The sequence below is a fragment of the Lobosporangium transversale genome (genome assembly GCF_002105155.1).
Source record: "Lobosporangium transversale strain NRRL 3116 chromosome Unknown BCR41scaffold_11, whole genome shotgun sequence".
Taxonomy (NCBI): domain Eukaryota; kingdom Fungi; phylum Mortierellomycota; class Mortierellomycetes; order Mortierellales; family Mortierellaceae; genus Lobosporangium; species Lobosporangium transversale.
The window spans coordinates 771,500-795,304 of record NW_019028989.1 but is presented as its reverse complement, the minus strand read 5'-3'; the positions used below and the strand labels follow the sequence as shown (position 1 = coordinate 795,304).

The following is a 23,805-nucleotide window of genomic DNA, read 5'->3' as shown; positions in this document are numbered from 1 at the left end:
TACCTCTGCTGAAAGGAAAAGGATATGTATGAAAAAAAAAAAAAAAAAAAAAAAAAAAAAAACGGGAGAACAAAGGCCTGTATCCTGCTACTTGTTTCTAATTGGTTTTTTTGTCTTTTGGAACTGAACTGCAACCGTACATGTATTTACAATGGGGATGGCATTCAAGTTTATTTTTATGCATGGGGGAACTCTAAACAAGGAAAATGAAATGAAAGAGAGCATCTATTTTTTTCCCTTTTCCTTTTTTCCTTTTCCTTTTCCTTTTTTCTCTTCTTCTCTCGCGTCCATGGTGAATGTATAAATACACCGGATAATAACAAGAATTTTTTTTTTCCCCTCTTAATTCTCGATTACTTCTCTACTCCGTTTCATCTCTCTTCTCATTCCTCTCTATCAGCTTCGGTCAATAAAGCCACATTCGTTCCAGCGTAGATACCGTTAAAAAGAACTCTTCTTACATATCTCAATCGATTCGATCTCAATACTAGCATTATATATATATATATATAAATATATATAAAAAAAATGAAGACCACAGCCACAACATTGTTTATGCTGATGTCGTTAGTAGGCTCAGCCACGGCACACATGGCCATGCTCTACCCTACACCTCGTGGTGGCTATGGTACTAATGAATATAACGGTCATGTCCATGTAAGTATTTTTATCTCAACCTCCTTGCAAAAGTATAAAATCTTGAGTTGGTGGCAATTATTACTACGTTTTTTTTTTTTTTTTTTTTTTTTTTGTTCCGTTACGTTCCGTTACACCAAAAGCAAAGCAAAAAAAAAAAAAAAAAAAAAAAAAAACTATTTCGTGCTACGTTGTACACACAACTTGGTGCATATTCGTCTATTCTCTAAGAATCATCTTATACTTCCTATATTTATTAACTTTGCCTTTTCTTTTTCTTTTTTTTTTTTTTTTTTTTTTTTTTTAACCAATACTATTTTTACAGACTTTTATTGGTTATGAAGACGACACATGGAAGGCGCGTTTCCCATGTGGAGGCTTTGCTCCCGGACCCGTGACAGAGCTCAAGGCTGGGGAGGTCGTTCCTGTGCGCTTCTTAGCATCCTCGATGAAAAAGAAAGATATCAAGACCCAACCAAGGCCTACAAACAGCAAACATCGGTTCAAACAAGCCCGCCATGGCGGGGGTACTGTAAGTCATTTCATCCTTCCTTTTCTCGTGTTAAAAGCCCTGAAACCGAGAAAAGAAAAAAAAAAAGATATATTTATGTTTTTAACATTTGTATATGCTAATAATGATTATATATTATTATTATTATTATTATTATTATTATTATTATCATTATTATCCTCCGTTTAGTGCGAGTTTTCACTGTCGTATAATGGTGGTCGGACATTTCATCTGATCGGACGATATACAAAGTCATGTCCGGATGGTAAAAAAGAAAAAGCTCATTTTCCACGTTCAATAGGAGAAGGGGAACTTTATGCATCTGTCCCTGTTCACAACATTAACTTTATTTCATTACCTCCTTGCCCTGAAAAAAAAAAACTTGTTTATATATATATATATATATATAATTACTCTCTTTTTTTTCAGCATATTATGAGTGGCCAGTCAAGATCCCGAGCAATGTCCCATCATGCAATAAGAAGAACCAATGTCTTTTTGTCTGGTCGTAAGTCCTTTTTACATTTATTTATTTATTTTATTTTATTTTTTTAATTTATTTTGTTTGAAGTAGCTTGATCTGCTTTTTTTTTTTTTTTTGTTTTTTTTAAAAAAAAAAAAAAAAAAAAAAAACTAATCAATATTGCATCGATTACACAACTTAGATGGACAGCGAATATTCTTCCTCAGTATTATCAGAATTGCGCGGATGTGATCATCAAAGGCGTAGCTAACGGAAAGTTGCCATCGAAGGGTATTGAGATTGTAGACTTTCCAGGACACAAACAAGGCGTCAAAGCACCTGGAGATGGAGCAGGCGAGAACATGGGCAAAGGGCCAAATAAGCACGAGATTAATGCTAATCTGAATAATCCATGGGATTAAAGAAGAAGGGAAAAAGAAAAAGAAAAAGGAAAAGAAAAAGGAAAAATATAGATACACATATATCATTCACTAACAAGTAGTTACAAAAAAGATAATCATCATCAATAATGTAATATATATAATATAATTGCAACATCCATAAAGACTTTTTTTTCTTTCAACATGGAAATGTGTATACATCTACACTTTTTTTTAGTAAATAGCTCGATGTGGTTATTTATCGGGACTTTTGGAAAGAGATTGCTTTTTTCGCGTTTTTCTTTTTCTGTTCTTTTCAGGTGGCAACAACCAGCCAACCAATGCAAAGAAATGAGGAGCAACGTGAATTCGTCGAACGAAAGAGGGGGGGGGGGAGAGAGATGGTTCCAAACACGATTATTGCAATAAAAGGAGAAATGAAGTAATCAAAATCAGCCTCCCGTCCGAACCCCCTCCTTTTATATTAACTTTTAAGTTGAACCAGAGAAAATGAAGCAATGGGAATAAAAGTAAAAAGCAAAAAAGCAAAAAAAAAAACAGGAGAACAACAGGCTTGTAATTCCATGACTTCATTCATTCTTATCTCTATGAACTACACATGTTTCATGAGGGGAAAGCAACCTGGTCTTCATGATGATTGTATAAATACCACGGAGGAAATCCAGACAGTTTTTTTTTCTTTTTTTCTTTTTTAATATTAAATAATTGCTGCATTCGTTCCTGACAAAGACACCACCTCAAAAAAAAAAAAAAAAAGAATTCTTTATTCGTCTCCCTTTGATCCGATCTAAAAAAAAAAAAAAAAAAAAAAAAAAAAAAAATGAAGACCACAGCTGCAACATTGTTTATGCTGATGTCGTTAGTAGGCTCAGCCGCGGCACACATAGCCATGCTTTATCCTGTACCTCGTGGTGGCTATGGTACTAAAGAATATAACGCTCGTGGCGATGTAAGTTTCAACCCAAAGCCTCAGGTTGTGATACGGTTGTTCATGTAGTACACCACATCTACACATTATATCTATACACTTACTAACCTATTCACCTGTCTTCATCATCCTTTTTGTGGTACATGTGTGCTTTTTATAAAAAAAAAAAAAAAAAAAAAAAAAAAAAGACCCCTATCGGATACAAAGACGGTGTGTGGAAAACACGTTTCCCCTGTGGAGGTTTCGCCCCCGGACCTGTGACAGAACTCAAGGCTGGGCAGGTCATTCCTGTACGCTTCTTAGCATCATCCATGTCAAAGAAGGACATCAAGACCCAACCAAAACCTACAAACAGCAAACGTGGATTCAAACAAGCTCGCCATGGTGGCGGTACTGTAAGTCATCCTTATCTCTTTTATTCTCCTTCATCCTTTTCGGTTATTTCTCCCTTGTTCTTGTTAGTTTAATGAATACCTTTTCTGATTGCTATTATTGTCATTACTATTGTTCTGTTAGTGCGAGTTTTCATTGTCGTATGATAATGGCAAGACATTTCATCTGATCGGACGATATACAAAATCATGTCCAGATGGTAAAAAAAAAAAAAAAAAAAAAAATAGTTTACATTCCACGTTCAATAGGAGAGGACTATGCAATCCATCCCTGTCCACGACATTAACTTTGTTTCAATCATTTATGACTCCTTGCACTCCCTTTTCAGCATATTACGAATGGCCAGTCAAGATCCCGAATAATGTCCCATCATGCAATAAGAAGGGTCAATGTCTTTTTGTTTGGTCGTAAGTCTTTAAAAAAATATATATATTAGCCAAGGTTGATCTGTTCTTACATAGTTTTTTTTTTTTTTTTTTTTTTTTACTAATTAAAACCACATTCATGCACATTTAGATGGATATCAAGTTCTATTCCTCAATATTACCAAAATTGCGTGGATGTGAGTATTACAGGCGTAGCTAACGGAAAGTTGCCATCGAAGGGGCTTGAGCTTGTGAACATCCCCGGGCACAAACAGGGCGTCAGAGCGCCTGGAGATGGAGCAGGCCGGAACATGGGCAAGGGACCGAATAAGGACGAGGTCAAGGCCAATCTGAATGGTCTATGGAAGTAAAATAGAACAGCCGTACTGCAGTAGCTAAAAGAAAGAAAGAGAGAAAGAAAGAAAAAAATATATATATATAGATAATAGTGTATATAAACAAGATGTATAGAATAAATAAGAAAAAGGAATTTGCAAGATGATGCCGCTCATGGTCAGAGTAAAGTGATCAAATTGATACAAGCATAGACTATGTATGAGTTTGACTTGAAGATTTGCTTATCACATCATGTATACACGTATATGTATATATATATATATATATATATACAGCATGTCTCTTCTATTGATGGTCTCTGTTGATGGTCTCTGTTGATAGTCTCCTTTGATGGTCTCCATTGATGTATATAATATGCGATACTGCCCCTGGTGGGGGAAAGAGAAACGATCGGAGCGCGACACTTAAAGAGATTAGGGCCAATCAGAGTCTGAAAATCAAAAAAATGAATCCAAGTCAGACTGAGGTATTTCCCGCCCCATTCACGTACGGATCTGATCTATTAAAAAAAACTAAAAACTAAAAGCTAAAAAAAGGTGTACATCCATGGATTAGCAGTCTTTGCATCTTTCAGGGTCAGAATGACAACGTGTACATGTAAATGCATGTGTATGTGATGTGCGTATATGATTCCTTCAACATGGCATGGAACATGTATGGATATCCCATTGCTTGTCAGGTAAAGAGGTAAAAAAGGTAAAAAAGGTAAAAAAGGTAAAAAGGTAAAAAAGATTTATATTTGCGAAAAAGGATACCATTGCTGTTACAATTGCTCTTGCTGTTGCTATTGCTTGTTGCTTGTTGCTGTTGCTTGTTGCTTGTTGCTACATAATATACCGTTGCCATTGAGGGATTTAAACCAAGGACAGAGGTTTATCTGATTGGATGGTTTTTTGTTTACATTGATGGAGTGTTGATCCATGCTCCGGCTTGACTGTTTTGCCTGTAGTCAAAGTCTTTTTTACCTTGATTGCTACTCTTCTTCTTCTTCTTCACCTCTCTTCATCCTCTCCGCCATCAGTCAATTCCTCTCTCTACTCTTCTCTTCTCTTCTCTCTCTCTTTAACTTTCCTCTCCTCCTCCTTCTCCTTGTGCAGACTTGGGCCTTTTAGGTTTCTCTCTGTTCCCATCCTTCATTCTTTTTTTTTTTTTTTTTTTTTTTTTTCTGATTCATAACCCTTCATAATGGGCAAAGGATCCCGCTCTGCGCTGGCCTCATCTCCTATCAGCCTCAAGGCCACCCCACTCTCCTCACAACACCATGCAAAGTTCCAAGAGGGACTGAGCGTCAAGGAGCCCAAAGAAAAGCTTTACTGGAAGGGCTTCTCTTCTTCATCCAAGAACAGGGCCTTGTTCAAGACTTCGTATGATGATGAGATGGAGGAACCTCCTTATTTCTACCTCATCACCACCTACCTCTCCTACATCATCCTCTCTTTCTTTGGTCATGTCCGCGACTTTTATGGATTCCGTTGGAACAAGAAGGCTTATGCTCATCTGATGCCATCGAACGTAAGGGATCCTCCATTCTCATCATCATCTGAGCAGTTTCTTATTTTATTTTATTTTATTTTTTCTACTTTGCATATTTTTTTTTTTTTTTTTTTTTTTTTTTTTTGTTGTTGTTATTTATCATTCACCCCTGTCCAATTCCGTTGAGATGATTTATTTTTATTTTTATTTTTATTATTGCTGAATTACGATTTGGCCTACATTAGTTTTGCTGCGCTGTGGCTCTTGTGTTTTTTTTTTTTTCTCTTCATTGTCTGGCAATGGCATGTCTGTGCCAAAAAGAAAACCCAGCATTTATTAATAATTGATCTTTTCTTTTTTATATTTGCCCCTTTCTACTTGACATTTCATCTTGTAGGGATATGCGGCCCTGACCTCGGATTGGGACTCATTCTGGACAAGAAACTTGAAGATGCGCATTGAGGATTGCTTCTCCGTGCCTACTACTTTGGTCCCCGGTAGGACCATCAATATGTTGGAGCGCGTCACCAACGATTACTGTCGTTCCTTCCAGTTCACTGGACGTCTCAAGGAGGCTGTCAACCTGTCATCCTATAACTATCTTGGCTTTGCACAGTCAACCGGTCCCTGCGCCGATGCTGTTGAGGAAATCGTTAATACCTATGGAGTATCTTCATGTGGAGCTCGTTTGGAATGTGGCTCACTCGATTTGCACACAAAGACTGAGGAGTTGGTTGCAGAGTTTATGGGTAAGGAGGCAGCTCTCCTTGTCTCGATGGGATATGCTACAAACAGTACGACAATTGCAGGCTTGGCCTCCAAGGGTTCTTTGATCATCTCGGATGAGCTCAACCACAATTCATTGGTCTTTGGTTCCCGTCTCTCCGGTGCCTTCATCCGCGTGTTCAAGCACAATGATGTGGAGGATTTGGAAGCCGTCCTCCGTGATGCAATCTCTCAGGGTCAGCCCAGAACTCATCGTCCTTGGAAGAATATTTTGTTGATCGTCGAGGGTCTTTACTCCATGGAGGGTTCCATTGTTAAGCTGCCAGAGATCATTGAGCTCAAGAAGAAATACAAGGTATTTATTACAATATTTCAAAAACAAAAAACAAAAAAACAAAAAACAAAAAGCAAAAAGCAAAAAAAAAAAAAAAAAAAACAAAAAAAGTTAGAATGGTTATGGTTCCCAGAGTAATTTAGTTGATCAAATGTTTCTGATATCTTTATATCTTGCTTTTTTTTTTATTACTTCCTCTGACAGTTCCATTTGTATGTGGATGAGGCCCATTCGGTTGGTGCTCTTGGACCTCGTGGACGTGGTGTTTGTGATTACTATGGAGTTGATCCTAAGGAGGTTGATATCCTGATGGGTACTTTTACAAAGTCTTTTGGTGCCGCTGGAGGATATATCTGTGCTTCCAAAGATGTGATTGATCACTTGCGTCTCGTGAACCACTCTTCGGTCTATGGAGAATCCATGTCACCCATTATCCTTCAGCAGATTTACACTAGTATGTGGTCGATCATGGGTCGTGATGGCACCACAGCTGGTCAGGAGCGCTTGAGCCGATTGGCATGGAATGCTCGTTATCTTGGAAGTAACTTGCGCAAGTTGGGATTCATCATTTACGGTGACCGTGACTCTCCGGTGATTCCATTGCTGCTGTTCAATCCTGCAAAGATTCCTGCGTTCTCACGTGAGTGCCGAAAGAGAGACTTGGCAGTGGTTGTGGTTGGTTTCCCTGCTACATCCATTGTTGCATCCCGTGCTCGTTTCTGTGTCTCTGCCTCACACACGAAAGAGGACTTGGACTTTGTTTTGCGTGTTGTCTCTGAAGTCGGAGATATCCTTGGACTCAAGATGAGCAGCCGTAGGGCATTGGAGATGGGTATGGAGGTTTAGAAGCAACCCCTTGTGCAGGTTATACATATATATGTATAAATGTATAAAGCAAGGAAGGGGGGGAAAAAAAAAAAAAAAAAAAGCTTTTTTCTTTTTCTTTAAACTAGTTCATCCTTTTACTAATAATATATATATAAACTATTCATCGTAATACAATTTGCATAAACGTAACGTTGCTAAAGCATCTAAGCAAACAATGGATGATCCATGTGTCTAAAACACGTTCTGTACATGTATATATGAATGTTGGATATGAAATGGTTAAAAGGTTAAAAAGAAGAGAGGATAGTGTTGGCAAAGTGTGGCATAATGAATAGATGTAAAAAGTAATAATATAGCAATTGCCGGCCCTCCTAGTGCAGGATCCCCCACTCGACTCTGTGAGAAGGCAGAGGGAAGCACTAAGAATGGGCACTAAGAAATTGCAAAACCTGGCAAGGTCTTTGCTCTTGACTGCGAATTGACGCTCGAACAAAGCGATAGAGTGGGAGACAAATCCCAATCACGCGAGGTGAGCAACACGGTGATCCGAGACGTAAATGCCGCACAAAGAAAAAAAAAAAGACTCTTCGTATGGGACAGTTGGCTTTATTAGGGCCCGTGACTGGGGTTTGGGCTGGGAAGGATATTTTATAGAGTCATGTCCCTGTTGCACAAGTGTGGGGACTATATCGATCTGTTGGAGGACCATGAATTTGGGAAATCTTTTCAAAGGAGCAGAGTGACTTCTTCCTGTCCTTCTAACCGATTATTGTAAAGTCTATTGTTTCCCTATCAAGTTGACACTTTTGCTCCTATCCTTGGAGAATAATAAAAAAAAAACCCCCCCGAGAAAGACCATAATATCTTGGATAAACGTTTTGTTTCTTCTTCCTTTCACCATTAAAGAAGTAGGGGAATGCGAGAGGGATAAAAGATCCAGAAGAGTGGTCCAGGGACGTTTGGACGTGAAATAAGCCACACTGATCGTCCTGCTACATGGTTCATGATAGATAGACCTTGGTTGGCCTGGGTAAAATTGGTCCGTACGCATTCCATTGTGGTTCATCCTCTTTTTTTTTTTTTTTTTTTTTTTTTTTTGAGCATCAGCATCAACCATTGTTATTTTCTGCTAATTTTATTCCTACATCAATTCAAAAGGAGCATTGTCTCTCCAACGGTTCGACTGGTCCAGCAGAGAAACGGAAACAACAGGGGTCAGGAGAAAAGAACTTGCAAGGAAAAAATGATCAGTCTGTCAAAGGTCGACCTGACATTTCGACAGGTCATGGTGGCCAGTATAGTGTTGCATGGGATCTTGCTTGTCTATGGTCATTGGCAGGACACTCATCTGGTCGTCAAATACACCGATATTGACTATGTAGTCTTCACAGACGCGTCGCGCTATTTGACTCAGGGTCGATCTCCCTATACGAGAGCCACGTACAGATACACACCTTTATTGGCCCATCTGTTGACACCCAATATATATGTTCATGAATCATTTGGGAAATGGATCTTTACAGGGGCGAATCTGTTGATTGGAGTGCTGATTCAAAAGATCCTCCGACTTCGAGGCATGTCCGAGTCAAGGGCGGTCAAGTTCAATGCCTTGTGGTTATTGAATCCGATGGTGGCGAATATTTCGACTCGAGGCAACGCAGAGAGTGTGATTGGGGCCATGGTTCTGGGATCATTTTATCTGATCATGAAGAAACGGATCGGATGGGGCGCATTCTTGTATGGGCTGAGTGTTCATTTCAAGACGTATCCTATTATTTATTCGATTGCTCTGTTGGTCATGATGGATGATGACTATTTTGCTTCAGGATTCAACAGATCAGGAGGGCCATTAGGATCGGGGGCTCAAGCTATTGAGAAGCAACGGGAAAAACAACAACAACAACAACAACAACAACAACAACAACAACAACAACAAAAGCAACACAAGGATGAAAACATTGTTGTGAGGACAGTCAAAGGTCTTGTTGGCTTTATTACTTGGCGTCGTGTACAATTTGGGCTGTTGAGTGGCGGATGGTTCTTCCTCATTACAGGGCTGATGTATTACTTGTAAGTCGAGGGAATTTTTTTTTTTTTTTTTTTTTTTTTGTCATCTAAATGAAAAGAAAAAAAAAAAAAAAAAAATCTGAAAGAGAGATATGATCAAGTCAAGGAGTTGGAGATCATAATAAGGTATAGAAAGGAACTTATTCTTTCTTTCTTTTTTTTTTTTTTTTTTTTTTTTCTTCTTCTTCCCCAATTTTCTAATTCAAGCTATGGATATGATTTTTTGTTCGAGACATATTTATATCATATTACGCGCAAGGACCACCGACATAATTTTTCATTCTGGTTCTACAATATTTATCTGACGTTCACATCTCCAACGGGGACACTTGTGGGAGTCTTGACCTTTGTACCTCAGCTGGCACTTGTTCTGGCGATTGGATGTTGTTTTGGAAAGGATATCTTCCTTTGTGCCTTTTTGCAGACCTTTGCGTTTGTAGCCTGGAATAAAGTCTGCACTGCTCAGGTGAGGGAAAAAAAAAAAAAAAAAAAAAAAAAAAAGCGATTTCTTTCCTTCATTCCACGTTCGAAGTGACTAAAAAATGATATTTTTTGTTACTGTTGTTATTGTTGTTGTTGTTGTTGTTAATGTTTAGTACTTTATGTGGTACATTGTTTTTTTGCCATTATTGATTCCATGCTTGACCTCCAATCCTCGGATGAGTTTGAGATCGCAAGGTCGAAACATGCTTATCGCATGGGTGGCAACACAGGGCCTTTGGCTCTCACAGGCCTATAACCTTGAATTCTTGGGCCTGAACACGTTTTGGAACCTCTTTTTGGCTTCAGGAATGATGTATGCAGCCAACGTTTGGATCTTGGTTGAGCTTATCAGCGGTGCAGCCTATGAGCCGATCTTTGGTGAACGTGGAATGATTAGACAAGTGTGGACATAAAAATCAACTTTGGGGAGATTCATCCTTGATCGGGCTGAGAGGATGGTAGCACAATGTTTGTCTAACCCCAGACATGATCTTCAAGGGATTGAGACAACGCACGGGTTTACATGGTCAAACGTCAGAGGTTTGTCAAAATAAATAAATAAAAAAAATAAAAAAACGAGTCCATGCCATGGAATGATGCTTGTTGACGTTGTTGAAACAAGCAGGATAAAGAAAAAGAAAAAGACACTTTCATTCCTGGGCAAAGTACAGGGATAAACCCAGAATGATACTCCGCCGGAGTACGATTTGCTCGACTCTGAAAAAAAAAAAAAAAAAAACGACGGAGATGTATATCTATATATACAATTTTTTTTTTTTTTTTTTTTTAATGTCCATGACGATGCCATTGCCCTTGCTATGCCATTACCATGATTTGTATATATCAATATACATATACCATTATACCCCATTGATCCAAACCTTGGTTGTGTGTGGATGTGGACAGGACCCCCGAAATTCCTTTTTCATGGTGACCCCTGTAATGATCTTTTTTTTATTTTTTTATTTTTCTTTGCTCTGACCCTGACTCTTGAACCTCACCCCATTTTCCTCGTCACCAATGATCCGACTGTGTGGAGTGTGTGAACGTGTGCAAGTGCGTATGTGCATCTGTGCTCTCAACATTAACAAAGTTTGTTAGAAAAGACAATGGTAATCAAGCAGGTTTTTTTTTTTTTTTTTTTTTTTTTTAGCAGTAAAATAATTGCTTTTGCATGCGATACGGGTATGACGGTAGGGAAGTGAAGGAGAGAGGAGCTTTAGTCGGTCTATGAAAGTCCTGGATCTGATCAGGATAAAAGATATTTTCCATCTTTTTTTTTTTTTTTTTTTTTTTTTTTTTGTAAACCGCCTTTTCTTTTTTCCTCTTTTCTTTCTTTTTCTTCCCTTCCTCTTTTTTTTTTTTTCTTTCTCTCTTTCTCGTCTTTTCAAAAAGATTCTTATTATTCCCCTGTAATACCTTTGTCTTTAGAAAGTCAAGGATGGTTGTTGCAGACGCAAGACAACCCATTCTGTCGGTCTCGCCATTTACGAACATCGCCCTTCTTCATCAGGATAAAGGAGCATCGGACACTGCCTTGGATAACAAAAACTCAAAGTCAATTAAAACGAATACATCATCAACAACAACAGCAACAGCAACAGATTCTGTAGCCTCGACAATTACTCCCAGAACTACGTCAATCTCTACAATGACTACAACAACTACAACAACTACAACGACTAATACAACAGCAGCAGCAGTAGCAACAGCAACAGTAACAGCAACAGCAAATTCAAAATCATTGTCCTTCGGGAGTGAAAAACGACGTGCGATCCATCAAAATGCTAAAAAGAATCAACGTCGGATTATCGAAGGGAATGGTGGCAAGAGTGCATTGTCATTCATGTATAAGCATCAGCTCGGTAAGTTCCTTTTATCAACGAAAAATATATATATATATATATATATATTTGATTCTGTTCAAACATGAGGGGACATCGGTAGATGCCTGTTCCTTCGCTCACTCTGCGTCATTATGTTCCAGATCGACTTTTACTGCTCCTCTACCCTTTTTTTTTTTTTAATTTTTTTTTTTAATGATGCTGAATTCCATTGCTTTGCTTGTTTGTTTACTTTATTGTTTTCCTAGATGTACCTGCAATTTTTATCTCGACAGTGCTAATGAGCCACTTTGGTTTCAGGATGCCCTATGCAGAGACATTTCTTTATCTTCAGAACAAGGACCCCATCAATGGACTCTACTCCAAAGCATGGACAGATTTCAACTTCATCTTCTTCTGGATCGTAGTGTTCACACTCATGAGGGCTTTTGTAATGACCTACATCTTAAAGCCTATTGCAGTCCGATGCAAGATCAAGAGGGAACATCAACGTACTCGTTTCCAGGAAGAGGGCTGGGTTTGTCTTTATTACACCGCTAGCTGGACCCTTGGCATGGTGAGTCTTTTTTTTTTTTTTTTCGATATTGCTTGCTCTCTCTTTTTTTTCTTTATTTCTTTTTGTGCTTGTTTGCGCAGGTTGCACACGCAGCAAGTTCAACCACATATACGTAGCTTTACATCGACATGCATATATCTATCCATGCATAAGCATAATGGTATATTACAGAGGGGGAAAAAAAAGGGTGTTTACAAAGATACAGCCCATTCAATGATATCATTCTGGACTTTATTGGGTTTTGCCAGGAAATCGTGATCCAGCCAGACAAAGGAATATAGCGGGAGTGCTGTGTGTCCCATTGTATATCAAACAGATCAACAAACAATGGAAAAAAGAATGGAACTTGTGGTCCTCTCCTCCTTCCTTCCCCCACCTTTTTGTTTTCCTCTATACCATATTTTATCTTCCCTTCAGAGGTATTCATCAGGAATGCTAAAGAAAGAAAGAAAATAAGGAAAAAAAAAAAAAGAGCAATGTCTGTGGCATGTCCAATGAGGTCAAGTTTTTCATCTAGTACAAGGCTTTTTTTTTTTTTTTTCTTTGTGATCAACAAACCGGTACTTTCCAAAAGTTGTGTGTATAAATAAAACGTGGATGTCAGGGATGAACGACCAAAAGACCGAAATTGCACTTTTGCGGAAAAAGATTACTGCGAAATTTTTATTTTTTTTTTTTTTTTTCCATGTTGCGGGCATACAATTTTTTTTTTTTTTTTTTTTTTTTTCTTTCAGGTACAGAGCGGCGGCAAAAAGAAGTTCCGCTCTCACACTACTCGAAAAAAAACCTGCATCCATTACTCAACGGATCTACATAACGATTTTGTCATCCCTCTCTTTCTAACCCTGCTCTTTTAATTTTTATTATTATTACTATTATCGTCATTTGCATCTGTTGGCTAAAGTATGTCCTCCGCAACTCCCCTGTCTGGAACAGCTGGTACTTTTGGTTCAAACCCGAGGCCTTCTTTCAGGGTTACCCACACACACAACTACCCCATATCACAATCTGGTACTACTATGTCCAGTTAGCATTCTGGCTGCAGCAAGTCTTTGTGCTGCACATCGAAGTTCCCAGGAAGGACTTTTGGGCATTAATGACCCACCATACTGTGACCTTGCTCTTGATCAGTGGTAGTGCTCTCTCCAACTTTTGGCTCGCTGGAAACGCTGTCTTTGTCGTCATGGATCTTGCGGACATTATCCTTGCTGTAAGTGATCGCTCAACATACAAAAGTTGAACATCGCATTGTGATATTGATATTGGAAGAAAAGAAAAGAAAAAGGACTATATCTGAATTTTTTTTTTTTTTTTTTTTTTTTTTTTCCTAATGACTATAGTTTTCTAAATCAATGAAATACTTGGGAGTGCCCAACAGGATTTGTGATGGATTTTTTGCATGCTTCATGGTAGCATGGTTGTATACCCGACACTTCATGTATGCATACATCTTGCATGCATTCATGTTCACAGCGTACGAGATGATTCCATTCGAGCTCGATATCTCCCAAGGAAAATGGTATTGCCGCGAACTGGCATGGTTACCTGTCTTGGGGCTGGCCTTGCTCCAGATCTTGATGGTGTATTGGTTTGCACTCATTCTCCGGATATTGTTCAAGATCCTCAAGGGCCATAATGCAGAGGATGATCGTAGTGAAGATGAACAGTAAGTTTCTTTTTTTTTTTTTTTTTTTTTTTTTTTTTTATTTTTTTTTTATTTTATTTTTGTCTTTTTCAAGCACATGAATAACCTTTTTTTTTTTTTTTTTTTTTTTAAAAAAAAAAAAAAAAAAAAGAGAAACTGCTCGAGATGAAAAGTAGATACTTTAGCAAGTAACCGACATTTATGATTTTAAAAAAAGAACCACAGTCAAATGGAATTAAATAAAAGGAAGCAAAAAAAAAAAAAAATAAATAAATGTAATAAAGAAAAAAAAGAATTGTAATAATAATATTAATAGTAATAATAAAAGGATTAAATGATCTATAACAAAGAACAAAACAGCATCCAGACAGACAGACAGACAGACAGACAGACAGACAGACAGACAGACAGACAGACAGACAGACAGACAGACGGACAGATAAATCATCTATTTGTACTCTTACCAAATCAAGTAAGCAATTGATGGTGGCAAAGTTGAACGCAAACCCGTTTCATCTAATTGGCTGTGTCATGAAAACACAACGCATTTCTCCTTTTTATAAATGTTTAATTCTTTCTAGAGGTAAGAGGTCAATCTCCTTCCTACCTTCTCCTGAAAAAAAAAAAAAAAAAAAAAAATCCCAAGGAGAGTCTCTTTACTCGTAGTCTTTTTTTTTTTTTTTTTTTTTCGATTCACAAAATTGGGACGGCAATGGGATTTATATATGTATATGTATATGTGTATGTGTATAAACGGTTTCGTATTTGAGATGAGCTATTATGTAAGATTTTTTGGCCAAGGGCCCATTCATCAAACATGTATGAGGAACAGAGTTTGGTGATTTGTTGTCTCACTTACATATCCTGACCCTCTTTTATTTCAGAGGTTGTGGAATCGAAAACTTAATACACATCAATATCACTATGGTGCTGTCTAATAATCCTGACAATCCTGACAGCAAGACAGCAAGACAGCAAGACAACGTCCCTCTCAGGAAGGTTGTTTGTTTAAGGCTGCCACCATGTACATTTCTGTGTCTTATTTGGACATGTAATAGAGCACTTACTCCGCTTTGTTGTCTTTCAGCCTTACCAAAACAAACAAACAAACTCTGTTGGTACAAGAGCACAGACCACCCAGCAAAGAGCTGCAACTAAAATTAAAAAGAACAGCGATCTTCTTGATTGTCAAGAGAGGAACAAAAGCAGGCAGGATTATAGTCACATAGGTGCTTATTCGATATCGCACAGTATGAAGAGAAATTTAAGTACATTTCCATTCAATAACATTACAGGGAAAAGGGACTTTAGCACGTAGAGAGTGCTAGCCTCTGTCCCAACGTGCTTCATCTTCAGCCTGCAGAACGCTGTAGGTTGGATGGTGGGTTGGGCCCGAAGATGGTGCGTGCCGATAGACTGCTCTAGGGTTTCTGGACTGGGGGGCGCGCAGCCAGGCTATCTCCACGTGGTGTGCCCTGGGCTGTCTGCTTCGCGGCAGACAGGCGAAGAGTCTGGTGCCTTTTTATTATTTATTTATTCACATTATTTATATTCTGTTCATAACTACTCATCAACACTATACTATTCATTGTGGGAATCAAAATGACCTTTCTAGGCCACCTTGGTTATATCTTTCATAACGAGAAAGGCACAGCTTTTATTGTTCTTCCTCTTGGTCTCGAGTCTTTGTCGCAAGGCCAGTATACTGTGGTGTGGTTGCCTGAGGACCTTCTTTTCTCTCCACTCTCGTTGAGCTGTTGAGTTGTGCAGCAAGTCCTTGTTTTGGAATGTACGCCCCCAAATTAAAACATTTGCATTCAAACCACACCATCAAAGTCATAGCCTCGTGCAGGATGAATGAGCTCCTCCTTTTCGTCAATTCCATCGCAACATGTATCATCCAACTTCATTCAAATTTTCAGGAATAACTTTAATTGGTCAAAAAAAAAAAAAAAAAAAAAAAAAGGAAAAACCATGAGTTGCCTCCACTCGATTCAACGATATTAAAGCACTATGATGTGTATTTAAAAAAGCTCATTCCAGACTATGATTCATTACCAGCTTAAATATATTAGCGAGATCAAAAGTTAAGTGTAGGCATGGCTAACAGGCAAAACATATCTATTACTCACTTAATAATAATGTTGAGGTCATGGATTATGGTAAAAAAATGCTTAATAACAGACATCAGCCAATGCAGACAACTGCCTTGGTCCGAGCAAGGCAATCGTTTGATGAAGCAGGCTTTCAAGGCATCTAGACCCCAGAAACCAATTTGAGGAACCTCAACTTTCGCAGCTGTCGCTTTCAGGGGGCAGAGCTTGCTAAAGCAAAGATGGCAGCGGTACAAATTGGAGGGTGAGCTCTCCTTGGCAAAGGAAAGAAGCTGTATAGGGGATGATATTCACCTGATGGAAAGGGACTATCTGCAGCTGTCTACGACACATATTTGCCTATATAGAGTATAATGACATGGAAAAGCGTACGCTTTTGGAGGCCAACATATACTGCTACAGCTTCAACTGCTCTCCAGAGAGCCGACATATTACTATCCACTATTACGAGGATAAGTTTCACGTATCCGATATAATACTAGGCGAAATGGTTCTCAACTTGACTGTAGAGATATTTTCAATGGTGCGATATACTCGTCAAGCCATAATCATTTCATCTCGCCTAGTGGGGACAACCAATGCGCGTGTGAGCTGCTAGGTCTGGTCATAAGAAGAAGATCTCAAAGCACATGTTACCTCTCGACAGTGTACAATATTCTCCTGACAGAAGATGTGCAGCTTTGCTTTCCGATAGTGGAGCATTCTACTGAAATGTGCGAACAAAGGAAATGACATACGCTTATAGGTTACCCCAACTCACCAAGGCCTTAAATATTTGCTCGATGGGGAGTAGATGGCTACTTGTGGTGACGACAAAACAGTTTGCATACTCGATTAGGATAGCTGGCCAGCACGCTTCTTTGGCCGCTATTGCTTTATACGGTGTGCGGCATCCTCGCTCAACGGCCATTAGAATACGCCATTCAGCAAAGATGGGGTGATGTGTCTGTGGGACACAGATCCATAACAGTCTAACTCCAGTTTATATGGTAACACAAAACTAATTATCCATCTCAGATACTCACTGAATGGACAACACATAACTACATGCTGCCTGTACGGTACAGTGCCCGCCTGGGATAGCCTTACAGGGCAATGTATCCATGTTTAAGAGAAGTCATTGAGGATGTGCTTGATAGCCAGCTACTTGCCTCTTACAGCCGTTGCGGAGATTTAAGCGATTATCTTCAAAATACTCAATTGGGCCAAGTTTTTCGCGTTTTGGGGTCACAAAATTGAAGTGATAGTATCTTCACCTTTGACACTTCACCCATTGTCTAGTCCCTTTAAGGGGACGTGAGTATGTGGGGACAAGCAAAACAGGATAGCTTATATGTGTTCTGCAGAGAAGCATCATCGAAGGATTAAAAAACACCATCGCTATGGCGACTTGGCAGCCGCAAGCCAGCTTTTTATTTAAACTTAACTATTTCCTGTACAACTTAAATTAAAAAAATAAAATAAAATAAAACAAAACAATAATAATAATAATAATAATAAAAAAATAAAAAAACGAAACAAAAGTCGATCAGACAGAATTGAACGTCTCTAACAGTATCGGGGCCCTCGTTCATCGATTAAGGTGCGCTTGTTTATGAAGAGTCAGAGCTGCATTGACCTGGAGTGCCCCTGACACTGTCCGAGTCACCAGCAGCTCTCCAAGTCCAATGTGGTCAAAATAATGTTGGTCTTGAGTAGCTTTGACAGCGCTAAAGTTTCTTTTGCTCCAACAAAGTTTCGCCCCAATTTCACAGTGGTCAAAGTCATGTTAGACTTGAGTGCCTCTGCCAGTGCCCGAGCTCCTTCATTCCCAATTAGGTTTTCTTCCAAACCTAAAGAGACCAAAGTCGCATTAACCTTGAGTGCCTCTGCCAGTGCCCGAGCTCCTTCATTCCCAATTAGGGTTCTTTCCAATTCCAAAGAGACCAAAGTCACATTAACCTTGAGCGCTTCTGACAGAGCCAGAGCTCCTTCATCCCTAAGTGAATTGCCGTGCAAGTTTAGGCCGGTCAAAGTAGTGTTAGCCTTGAGCACTTCTGACAGTAGCAAGGCTTCTTCCTTCCCAAATAGGTTGCTCCACAAGCCTAAATAGGTCAAAGTTGTGTTGGCTTCAAGTGCTTCTGACAGTGCCAGGGCTCCTTCCTCCCCTATTGAGTCACACTCTAAGCATAAACTGATTAAGCTTGTATTGCCTTTGAGCGCCTCTAAAAGTGCTAGAGCTCCTTTATTCCCAATTGAGTCGCCCGCCAAAGTCAAAGTAGTCAGAGTTGTGTTGGCCTTGAGTACCTCTGCCAGTGCCAAAGCTCCTTTATTCCCAATTGAGTCGCCCGCCAAAGTCAAAGTACTCAGAGTTATGTTGGCCTTGAGTGCCTCTGCCAGTGCCAGAGTTTCTTCATCCCCAATCAGGTTGCTCTCCAAACCCAAAGTAGTCAGAGTTGTGTTGGCCTTGAGTGCCTCTGCCAGTGCCAGAACTTCTTTCTTTTTAATTCGGCTGAGATCCAAGTTCAAAGCAGTCAAAGCCGTGTTGGTTTTGAGATAATTTACAACCACCAATAATTCATCGGCTTCAAGCTGGTGAACTTTCATCTCAAAAGATAGCTTATGAAGGTGCGACGATCTTCCAGGTCGTAAACTGGGGAGTTTTATAAGATCTGGAGATAGAGCAATATGAATCGCTTTTATATTGCTGAGTTCTATGATTCGAACAAGTGTTTGATATCGTAAAGGTGTTGAATCCGCTTTCCCGCTAGCCCGTTCAAGCCCAAGTCGAAGAGTCGATACATTTAATGCCGCTAGAGCTTTCTCAAGTACCACAAGGTCAGGCTCGGCCCAATCGCAATCAAATGTGATATCCAACTCGTAAACACGTCTTGCATTAGTTAGGGCATCGAAGAATCCTATAACTTTGTCTCTAGATTTCAATGTAGCAATCACTTTGCCGAGATGCGGATCGTATTTAGCGCCATTTACCTTCACTGCATTTTCAAACGCTTTCTGCTCCTTTTCTTTATACGCCGAACGATAATGTTGGAAGCAAACCCATTTAACATGGCCTGATTCGGTCGTGATTCTGTACAAGTTGCCAAATTGGTCACCTTCATCATCGACTCGAAGAAAGGCCCCCAGCTGTTGAAGATCAGCTTCTTCGAGTCCCTCATAGTCATCGATTGTAGTGATGTTATTTAAGGCTGGGTACTTCTTGGAGAACGTTTCCATGTAGTCGATTGAGCAATTGAGAGGAGCAGACGAGAGCATCCCCAGCTTGAGCCATTGTAAGAGGATGAACATGTATTTTCCATACTTGTGAAAGAATCCCTTGCAGTCTCGGATTTCATATCCCTTATGTTTGGTAATATGAATTTGACTTTCGGTACTCTTGCTTGCCATTGCAGTGTGATTTCCACATTCACATAGGAAATGAAGACGGAACTTGTTCTTCAAAACATTCATTGAGTCCCATTTGGTATGGTCGACAGGTAAAATGATAAATAGTCGAGGAATTGGGCATTCGTGAGGTTCAAGGCCCTGAGTGAGGATAGCATGGGCATGCTTTTGAAGAATAGTAAATTTGTCGAGGGCTTGATGTTGTATTTTATCATCCTTCTCCTCCCTAGCCTCCAATTGCATCTTAAGCATCTTGTCTTGCAGCTTAATCATCTCATTGTTCTTCTCTTCGGTTTCCAACAGCAAATTAATCATTTCCTCCTTGGTTTCCAATAGGTTAGTCATCGTCTCTTTGGTCTCCAGCATATTAATCATCTTGTCGTCCTTCTCTTTGGCCCCCAAGAGTAACTCCGCAAGCTTCTCAAGGTTAGAGTTGATCGCCTCAATTTGTGTATTGTTGCGACTAGTAAGAAATGAATTGAAAGATTGAATCAGATTGTCTAGTGGTAAAAGAGGATCCTGAGAGGCCAGATTTGTCGACCTTCTCGATATAGCCAAATGGATGGCGGCATCGCTGTGGTTGTTGCTACTGCTGTTACTGTTGTTGCAGCTGCAGTTGCAATTGCAGGTGTTGCGGTTGCTACTGTTGTTGCTGTTGTTGCTGTTGTTGCTGTTGTCGAACTGGGACCTTTCTGTAATGACATCCAGGACCTTATGAGGATAGAATGCAATGCATGGAGGCTCTATTCTAATAAAAAGATACGTGTATGCCAGATTCAATTTCCCAGTACTTCCCAGACACGATTGATAAGGCCCATCATAATCAGTAATATACCTGTTGCCATTAGGATCTATAAGGAACGGGATAGGAAGTTCATCCAACTTGAATTGTTGTGCATCCGGAAAAACATCTTGAATGTCTTGCAAACTCACATGGCATGACGAACTGCCATTGCTTGCAAAGGTGGAAGCAATTCTGACACAAACTTTTTCAATGATGTCAGCCTTTCGGAATTGTTGGTACTGATGTTCCGTCATTTCGGTAATAACTACAATAACTTGATGGATGAAGACAGGATGAAGGGTTTCCTAATTTCTCTTTTGCATCAATCCCCCTTTTTTCTCAACTTCACCACTTGGTGTGACAAGAGTGATGCTTGACTTCTGAGTCCAGAGGAGCAAAAAGGTGTAAAGTATACGATGATAATTATACCAGCGTGGAACTTGAAGCTGGCCCCAAGTTCCTATAACTACAGATCCTCTTGACATTGTGAAAAAGAATAAAAGCATTTGTCAAATGGTAAAAGCGGGTGTAAGAGTTATATCATTATAAATTCTTTCGATCTAAAAACAAAGTGATGGGATACTTGGCCTTCATGGCAAGAGCTATAGGTCCGGAGCAAACGAAAGCTTCAACGACATAGCATTCATTTGGTTCTAAATTATGGACCCTGATTCACATTACCAAATAACTTCTTGACTCTAGGCTCAATTCTACAATCCATATCGCTACTTTACGTCCTATGGCTTGACGGCGGATCATGGCAGAAAATTAATGAATGATCCAAGGTCTTTCAAATTTGCTAGTTCATCTAGGCAAGTTGAGGATGTCCAGTTTAACCAACTTCCCTAGTCGCCCAAGCACCATCTGCTATTTCACCAAGCCTTCTTCTGCAGATTCCTGATTCACATTTACGACTATTGGAGTTCGAGCTTAGTTATTGTAGAATAAACACGATTTGCGCCATTCACGAATCCTGTCACTGTGATTTTGGTGCATACGGACCCTTCAGTTAGGCAGAACCGTACAATACGACATATTACTCTCCGGTTATACGCTTTACATATCAATGATTATCCCTTTAATTTCATCAGGAAACCTGTCCCTGCCATCTATCCTTCATTACTAGAGCCAGTTGCTTCTCTTCCCTTGCCTGCTAGTGGTGCTTGGAGAGAAAGCCTTCTAAAAGAGGATCTTGGGATCACAGGGATGCTGACTCAAATCTGCTTAAGAGTGACGATTACTTCGCCGCCTAGTAAGACACCGCTTTGGAGGTTGAAAGAAGTTCATTCTCCAAATAATGCCATTATTGTCTTTTCCTCTGCTGGTCTTCCACTTTTGAACTGTTGTTCCCCGATAGTGCGCTGTTGGCTATGAATTAGGAGATACACTTGCTTGGATATTCGTGAAAGTATAAAGTCTCGGGTAATGTCCATAATATAATGAGGACGCCTATGTTGCTCAAGCCAATGTTTAGAATTTTATTCAAACCTGGAAAGAACATATTGAACCCATTGTCCTAGACCGCCATGTTTGTGATACGCAAGACATTAATATTGGGACGCTCTGAAAGTGTCCTTCAAAACTCTAGTTTCGAGAGTAAATACGGACATTTACCTTTAAAGGACTCCGACTTCTTGTGTTGTTGAATTGCGGATCTTACCTATGAGAGTAAGTCGGAACGAAACAAAAAGGTGAACACATTTGTCGACACTATGATTTGTATGATTTGAAGACAGCCGCATCCTAGCTATGACAGGTGTTCATCAAGATTGTCGAGATAAGACTTTCTAAAGGTGAACCTTTGACATGCTTCGCCCTGGAGCGCACCCTTATTGAGAGGCTTATTGACCCCCCTTCCTGATCACATCTGGGATCAACACTCTCCCATACATGCTTTTGCCTTAGAATTTAATCGAAGGAGTGAAATAATTATCAGCACGCTTGAGTAAGGCAGCGGGCAAATTCCTGGCTACTCAAGATTTTTTATTTCTTTTTTATTTTCTCGAGAAAGTTACTCTTGGTTTCAACAATTCCTGAAATGTTGAATGAATGAAGTTGGATGATACATGTTGCGATGGAATTGACGAAAAGGAGGAGCTCATTCATCCTGCACGAGGCTATGACTTTGATGGTGTGGTTTGAATGCAAATGTTTTAATTTGGGGGCGTACATTCCAAAACAAGGACTTGCTGCACAACTCAACAGCTCAACGAGAGTGGAGAGAAAAGAAGGTCCTCAGGCAACCACACCACAGTATACTGGCCTTGCGACAAAGACTCGAGACCAAGAGGAAGAACAATAAAAGCTGTGCCTTTCTCGTTATGAAAGATATAACCAAGGTGGCCTAGAAAGGTCATTTTGATTCCCACAATGAATAGTATAGTGTTGATGAGTAGTTATGAACAGAATATAAATAATGTGAATAAATAAATAATAAAAAGGCACCAGACTCTTCGCCTGTCTGCCGCGAAGCAGACAGCCCAGGGCACACCACGTGGAGATAGCCTGGCTGCGCGCCCCCCAGTCCAGAAACCCTAGAGCAGTCTATCGGCACGCACCATCTTCGGGCCCAACCCACCATCCAACCTACAGCGTTCTGCAGGCTGAAGATGAAGCACGTTGGGACAGAGGCTAGCACTCTCTACGTGCTAAAGTCCCTTTTCCCTGTAATGTTATTGAATGGAAATGTACTTAAATTTCTCTTCATACTGTGCGATATCGAATAAGCACCTATGTGACTATAATCCTGCCTGCTTTTGTTCCTCTCTTGACAATCAAGAAGATCGCTGTTCTTTTTAATTTTAGTTGCAGCTCTTTGCTGGGTGGTCTGTGCTCTTGTACCAACAGAGTTTGTTTGTTTGTTTTGGTAAGGCTGAAAGACAACAAAGCGGAGTAAGTGCTCTATTACATGTCCAAATAAGACACAGAAATGTACATGGTGGCAACCTTAAACAAACAACCTTCCTGAGAGAGACGTTGTCCTGCTGTCAGAATTGTCAGAATTGTTAGGAATATCAAGATTGCAGACAGCGCCATAGTGATATATTCCATCACGTCAAAATAATGTCCTAAATTAGTGGCAAAAAAAAGAAAAGAAAAGAAGAAAGAGAAAAAAGTCAAGCCCTTGAAAAATGTAAGTAGGACCTCTTTTTCCTCTCTTCTTGATTACTTTGGTGCTACTATGAGATTGGTCAACACGTTCCTGTATTGTACAGGGCGGTGTTGAAGTTCGATGGTGAGACTGGTCCTGATGAACTTCTTCTAGAATATGAAGGGAACCCTCAGGCGACGTGCGCAATCGCCAGGGCGTCTCCTCGCGGTGCGCTCTGGGCTGCCTACTCATCAGCTGGCAGGCGAAGAACCTTGTAACTCTTTGTTTTATTATTAGCTTTTACATTTTGGTTCAAGCAAAACAATATCGCCTCTGTTGCTCACGCATGCTCAACGCCTTGTTAGAATTACTTGGTACAGCCCCATGTAGATACATGTTTAACTGAAAAAAAAAAAAAAAAA

The 23,805-nt window shown here is 39.7% G+C and overlaps 6 protein-coding genes across 6 annotated transcripts; 5 read left to right on the top strand and 1 right to left on the bottom strand.

Moving 5' to 3' along the window:
* Nucleotides 1-359: 359 nt before the first annotated feature.
* BCR41DRAFT_420849 (hypothetical protein) lies at nucleotides 360-2,041 on the top strand. Its single transcript, XM_022029951.1, has 5 exons — nucleotides 360-657; nucleotides 962-1,168; nucleotides 1,337-1,412; nucleotides 1,577-1,655; nucleotides 1,813-2,041. The coding sequence occupies exons 1-5, from the start codon at nucleotides 529-531 to the stop codon at nucleotides 2,030-2,032; spliced, it is 711 nt and encodes a 236-aa protein (XP_021883199.1). The 5' UTR covers nucleotides 360-528; the 3' UTR covers nucleotides 2,033-2,041.
* Nucleotides 2,042-2,831: 790 nt separating this feature from the next.
* On the top strand, nucleotides 2,832-4,184 carry BCR41DRAFT_420848 (hypothetical protein; the record flags this gene model as incomplete). The annotated part of the gene is made up of 5 exons (XM_022029950.1): nucleotides 2,832-2,960; nucleotides 3,128-3,334; nucleotides 3,456-3,531; nucleotides 3,661-3,739; nucleotides 3,849-4,184. The coding sequence occupies 5 exons, from the start codon at nucleotides 2,832-2,834 to the stop codon at nucleotides 4,066-4,068; spliced, it is 711 nt and encodes a 236-aa protein (XP_021883198.1). The 3' UTR covers nucleotides 4,069-4,184.
* Nucleotides 4,185-5,431: 1,247 nt separating this feature from the next.
* BCR41DRAFT_377296 (pyridoxal phosphate-dependent transferase) lies at nucleotides 5,432-7,433 on the top strand (the record flags this gene model as incomplete). Its single annotated transcript, XM_022027093.1, has 3 exons — nucleotides 5,432-5,566; nucleotides 5,925-6,608; nucleotides 6,792-7,433. 3 exons carry the CDS (start codon nucleotides 5,432-5,434, stop codon nucleotides 7,431-7,433), a joined length of 1,461 nt encoding a protein of 486 aa, XP_021883197.1.
* Nucleotides 7,434-8,506: 1,073 nt separating this feature from the next.
* BCR41DRAFT_334574 (GPI mannosyltransferase 1-like protein) lies at nucleotides 8,507-10,508 on the top strand. The gene is made up of 3 exons (XM_022021937.1): nucleotides 8,507-9,485; nucleotides 9,690-9,948; nucleotides 10,079-10,508. Exons 1-3 carry the CDS (start codon nucleotides 8,659-8,661, stop codon nucleotides 10,376-10,378), a joined length of 1,386 nt encoding a protein of 461 aa, XP_021883196.1. The 5' UTR covers nucleotides 8,507-8,658; the 3' UTR covers nucleotides 10,379-10,508.
* An 898-nt stretch (nucleotides 10,509-11,406) lies between these two features.
* Nucleotides 11,407-14,035, top strand: BCR41DRAFT_394695 (TLC domain-domain-containing protein; the record flags this gene model as incomplete). Its single annotated transcript, XM_022028663.1, has 4 exons — nucleotides 11,407-11,830; nucleotides 12,058-12,365; nucleotides 13,270-13,575; nucleotides 13,706-14,035. The coding sequence occupies 4 exons, from the start codon at nucleotides 11,407-11,409 to the stop codon at nucleotides 14,033-14,035; spliced, it is 1,368 nt and encodes a 455-aa protein (XP_021883195.1).
* Nucleotides 14,036-17,559: 3,524 nt separating this feature from the next.
* Nucleotides 17,560-20,254, bottom strand: BCR41DRAFT_350274 (hypothetical protein). Its single transcript, XM_022023644.1, has one exon. It carries the CDS (start codon nucleotides 19,881-19,883, stop codon nucleotides 17,769-17,771), a length of 2,115 nt encoding a protein of 704 aa, XP_021883194.1. The 5' UTR covers nucleotides 19,884-20,254; the 3' UTR covers nucleotides 17,560-17,768.
* Between the last annotated feature and the right edge of the window lie 3,551 nt (nucleotides 20,255-23,805).

What these genes read in the sequence shown, in the direction of transcription:
- BCR41DRAFT_420849 (XM_022029951.1), top strand. Translation starts at nt 529, where the DNA reads ATGAAGACCACAGCCACAACATTGTTTATGCTGATGTCGTTAGTAGGC. An exon ending in CCCGCCATGGCGGGGGTACT is followed by an intron (nt 1,169 to 1,336) that starts GTAAGTCATTTC and finishes TCCTCCGTTTAG; the next exon opens with TGCGAGTTTTCACTGTCGTA. An exon ending in CAATGTCTTTTTGTCTGGTC is followed by an intron (nt 1,656 to 1,812) that starts GTAAGTCCTTTT and finishes TACACAACTTAG; the next exon opens with ATGGACAGCGAATATTCTTC.
- BCR41DRAFT_350274 (XM_022023644.1), bottom strand. Translation starts at nt 19,883, where the DNA reads ATGATTAATATGCTGGAGACCAAAGAGACGATGACTAACCTATTGGAA.
- BCR41DRAFT_334574 (XM_022021937.1), top strand. Translation starts at nt 8,659, where the DNA reads ATGATCAGTCTGTCAAAGGTCGACCTGACATTTCGACAGGTCATGGTG. An exon ending in ACAGGGCTGATGTATTACTT is followed by an intron (nt 9,486 to 9,689) that starts GTAAGTCGAGGG and finishes TTCTAATTCAAG; the next exon opens with CTATGGATATGATTTTTTGT. An exon ending in ATAAAGTCTGCACTGCTCAG is followed by an intron (nt 9,949 to 10,078) that starts GTGAGGGAAAAA and finishes GTTAATGTTTAG; the next exon opens with TACTTTATGTGGTACATTGT.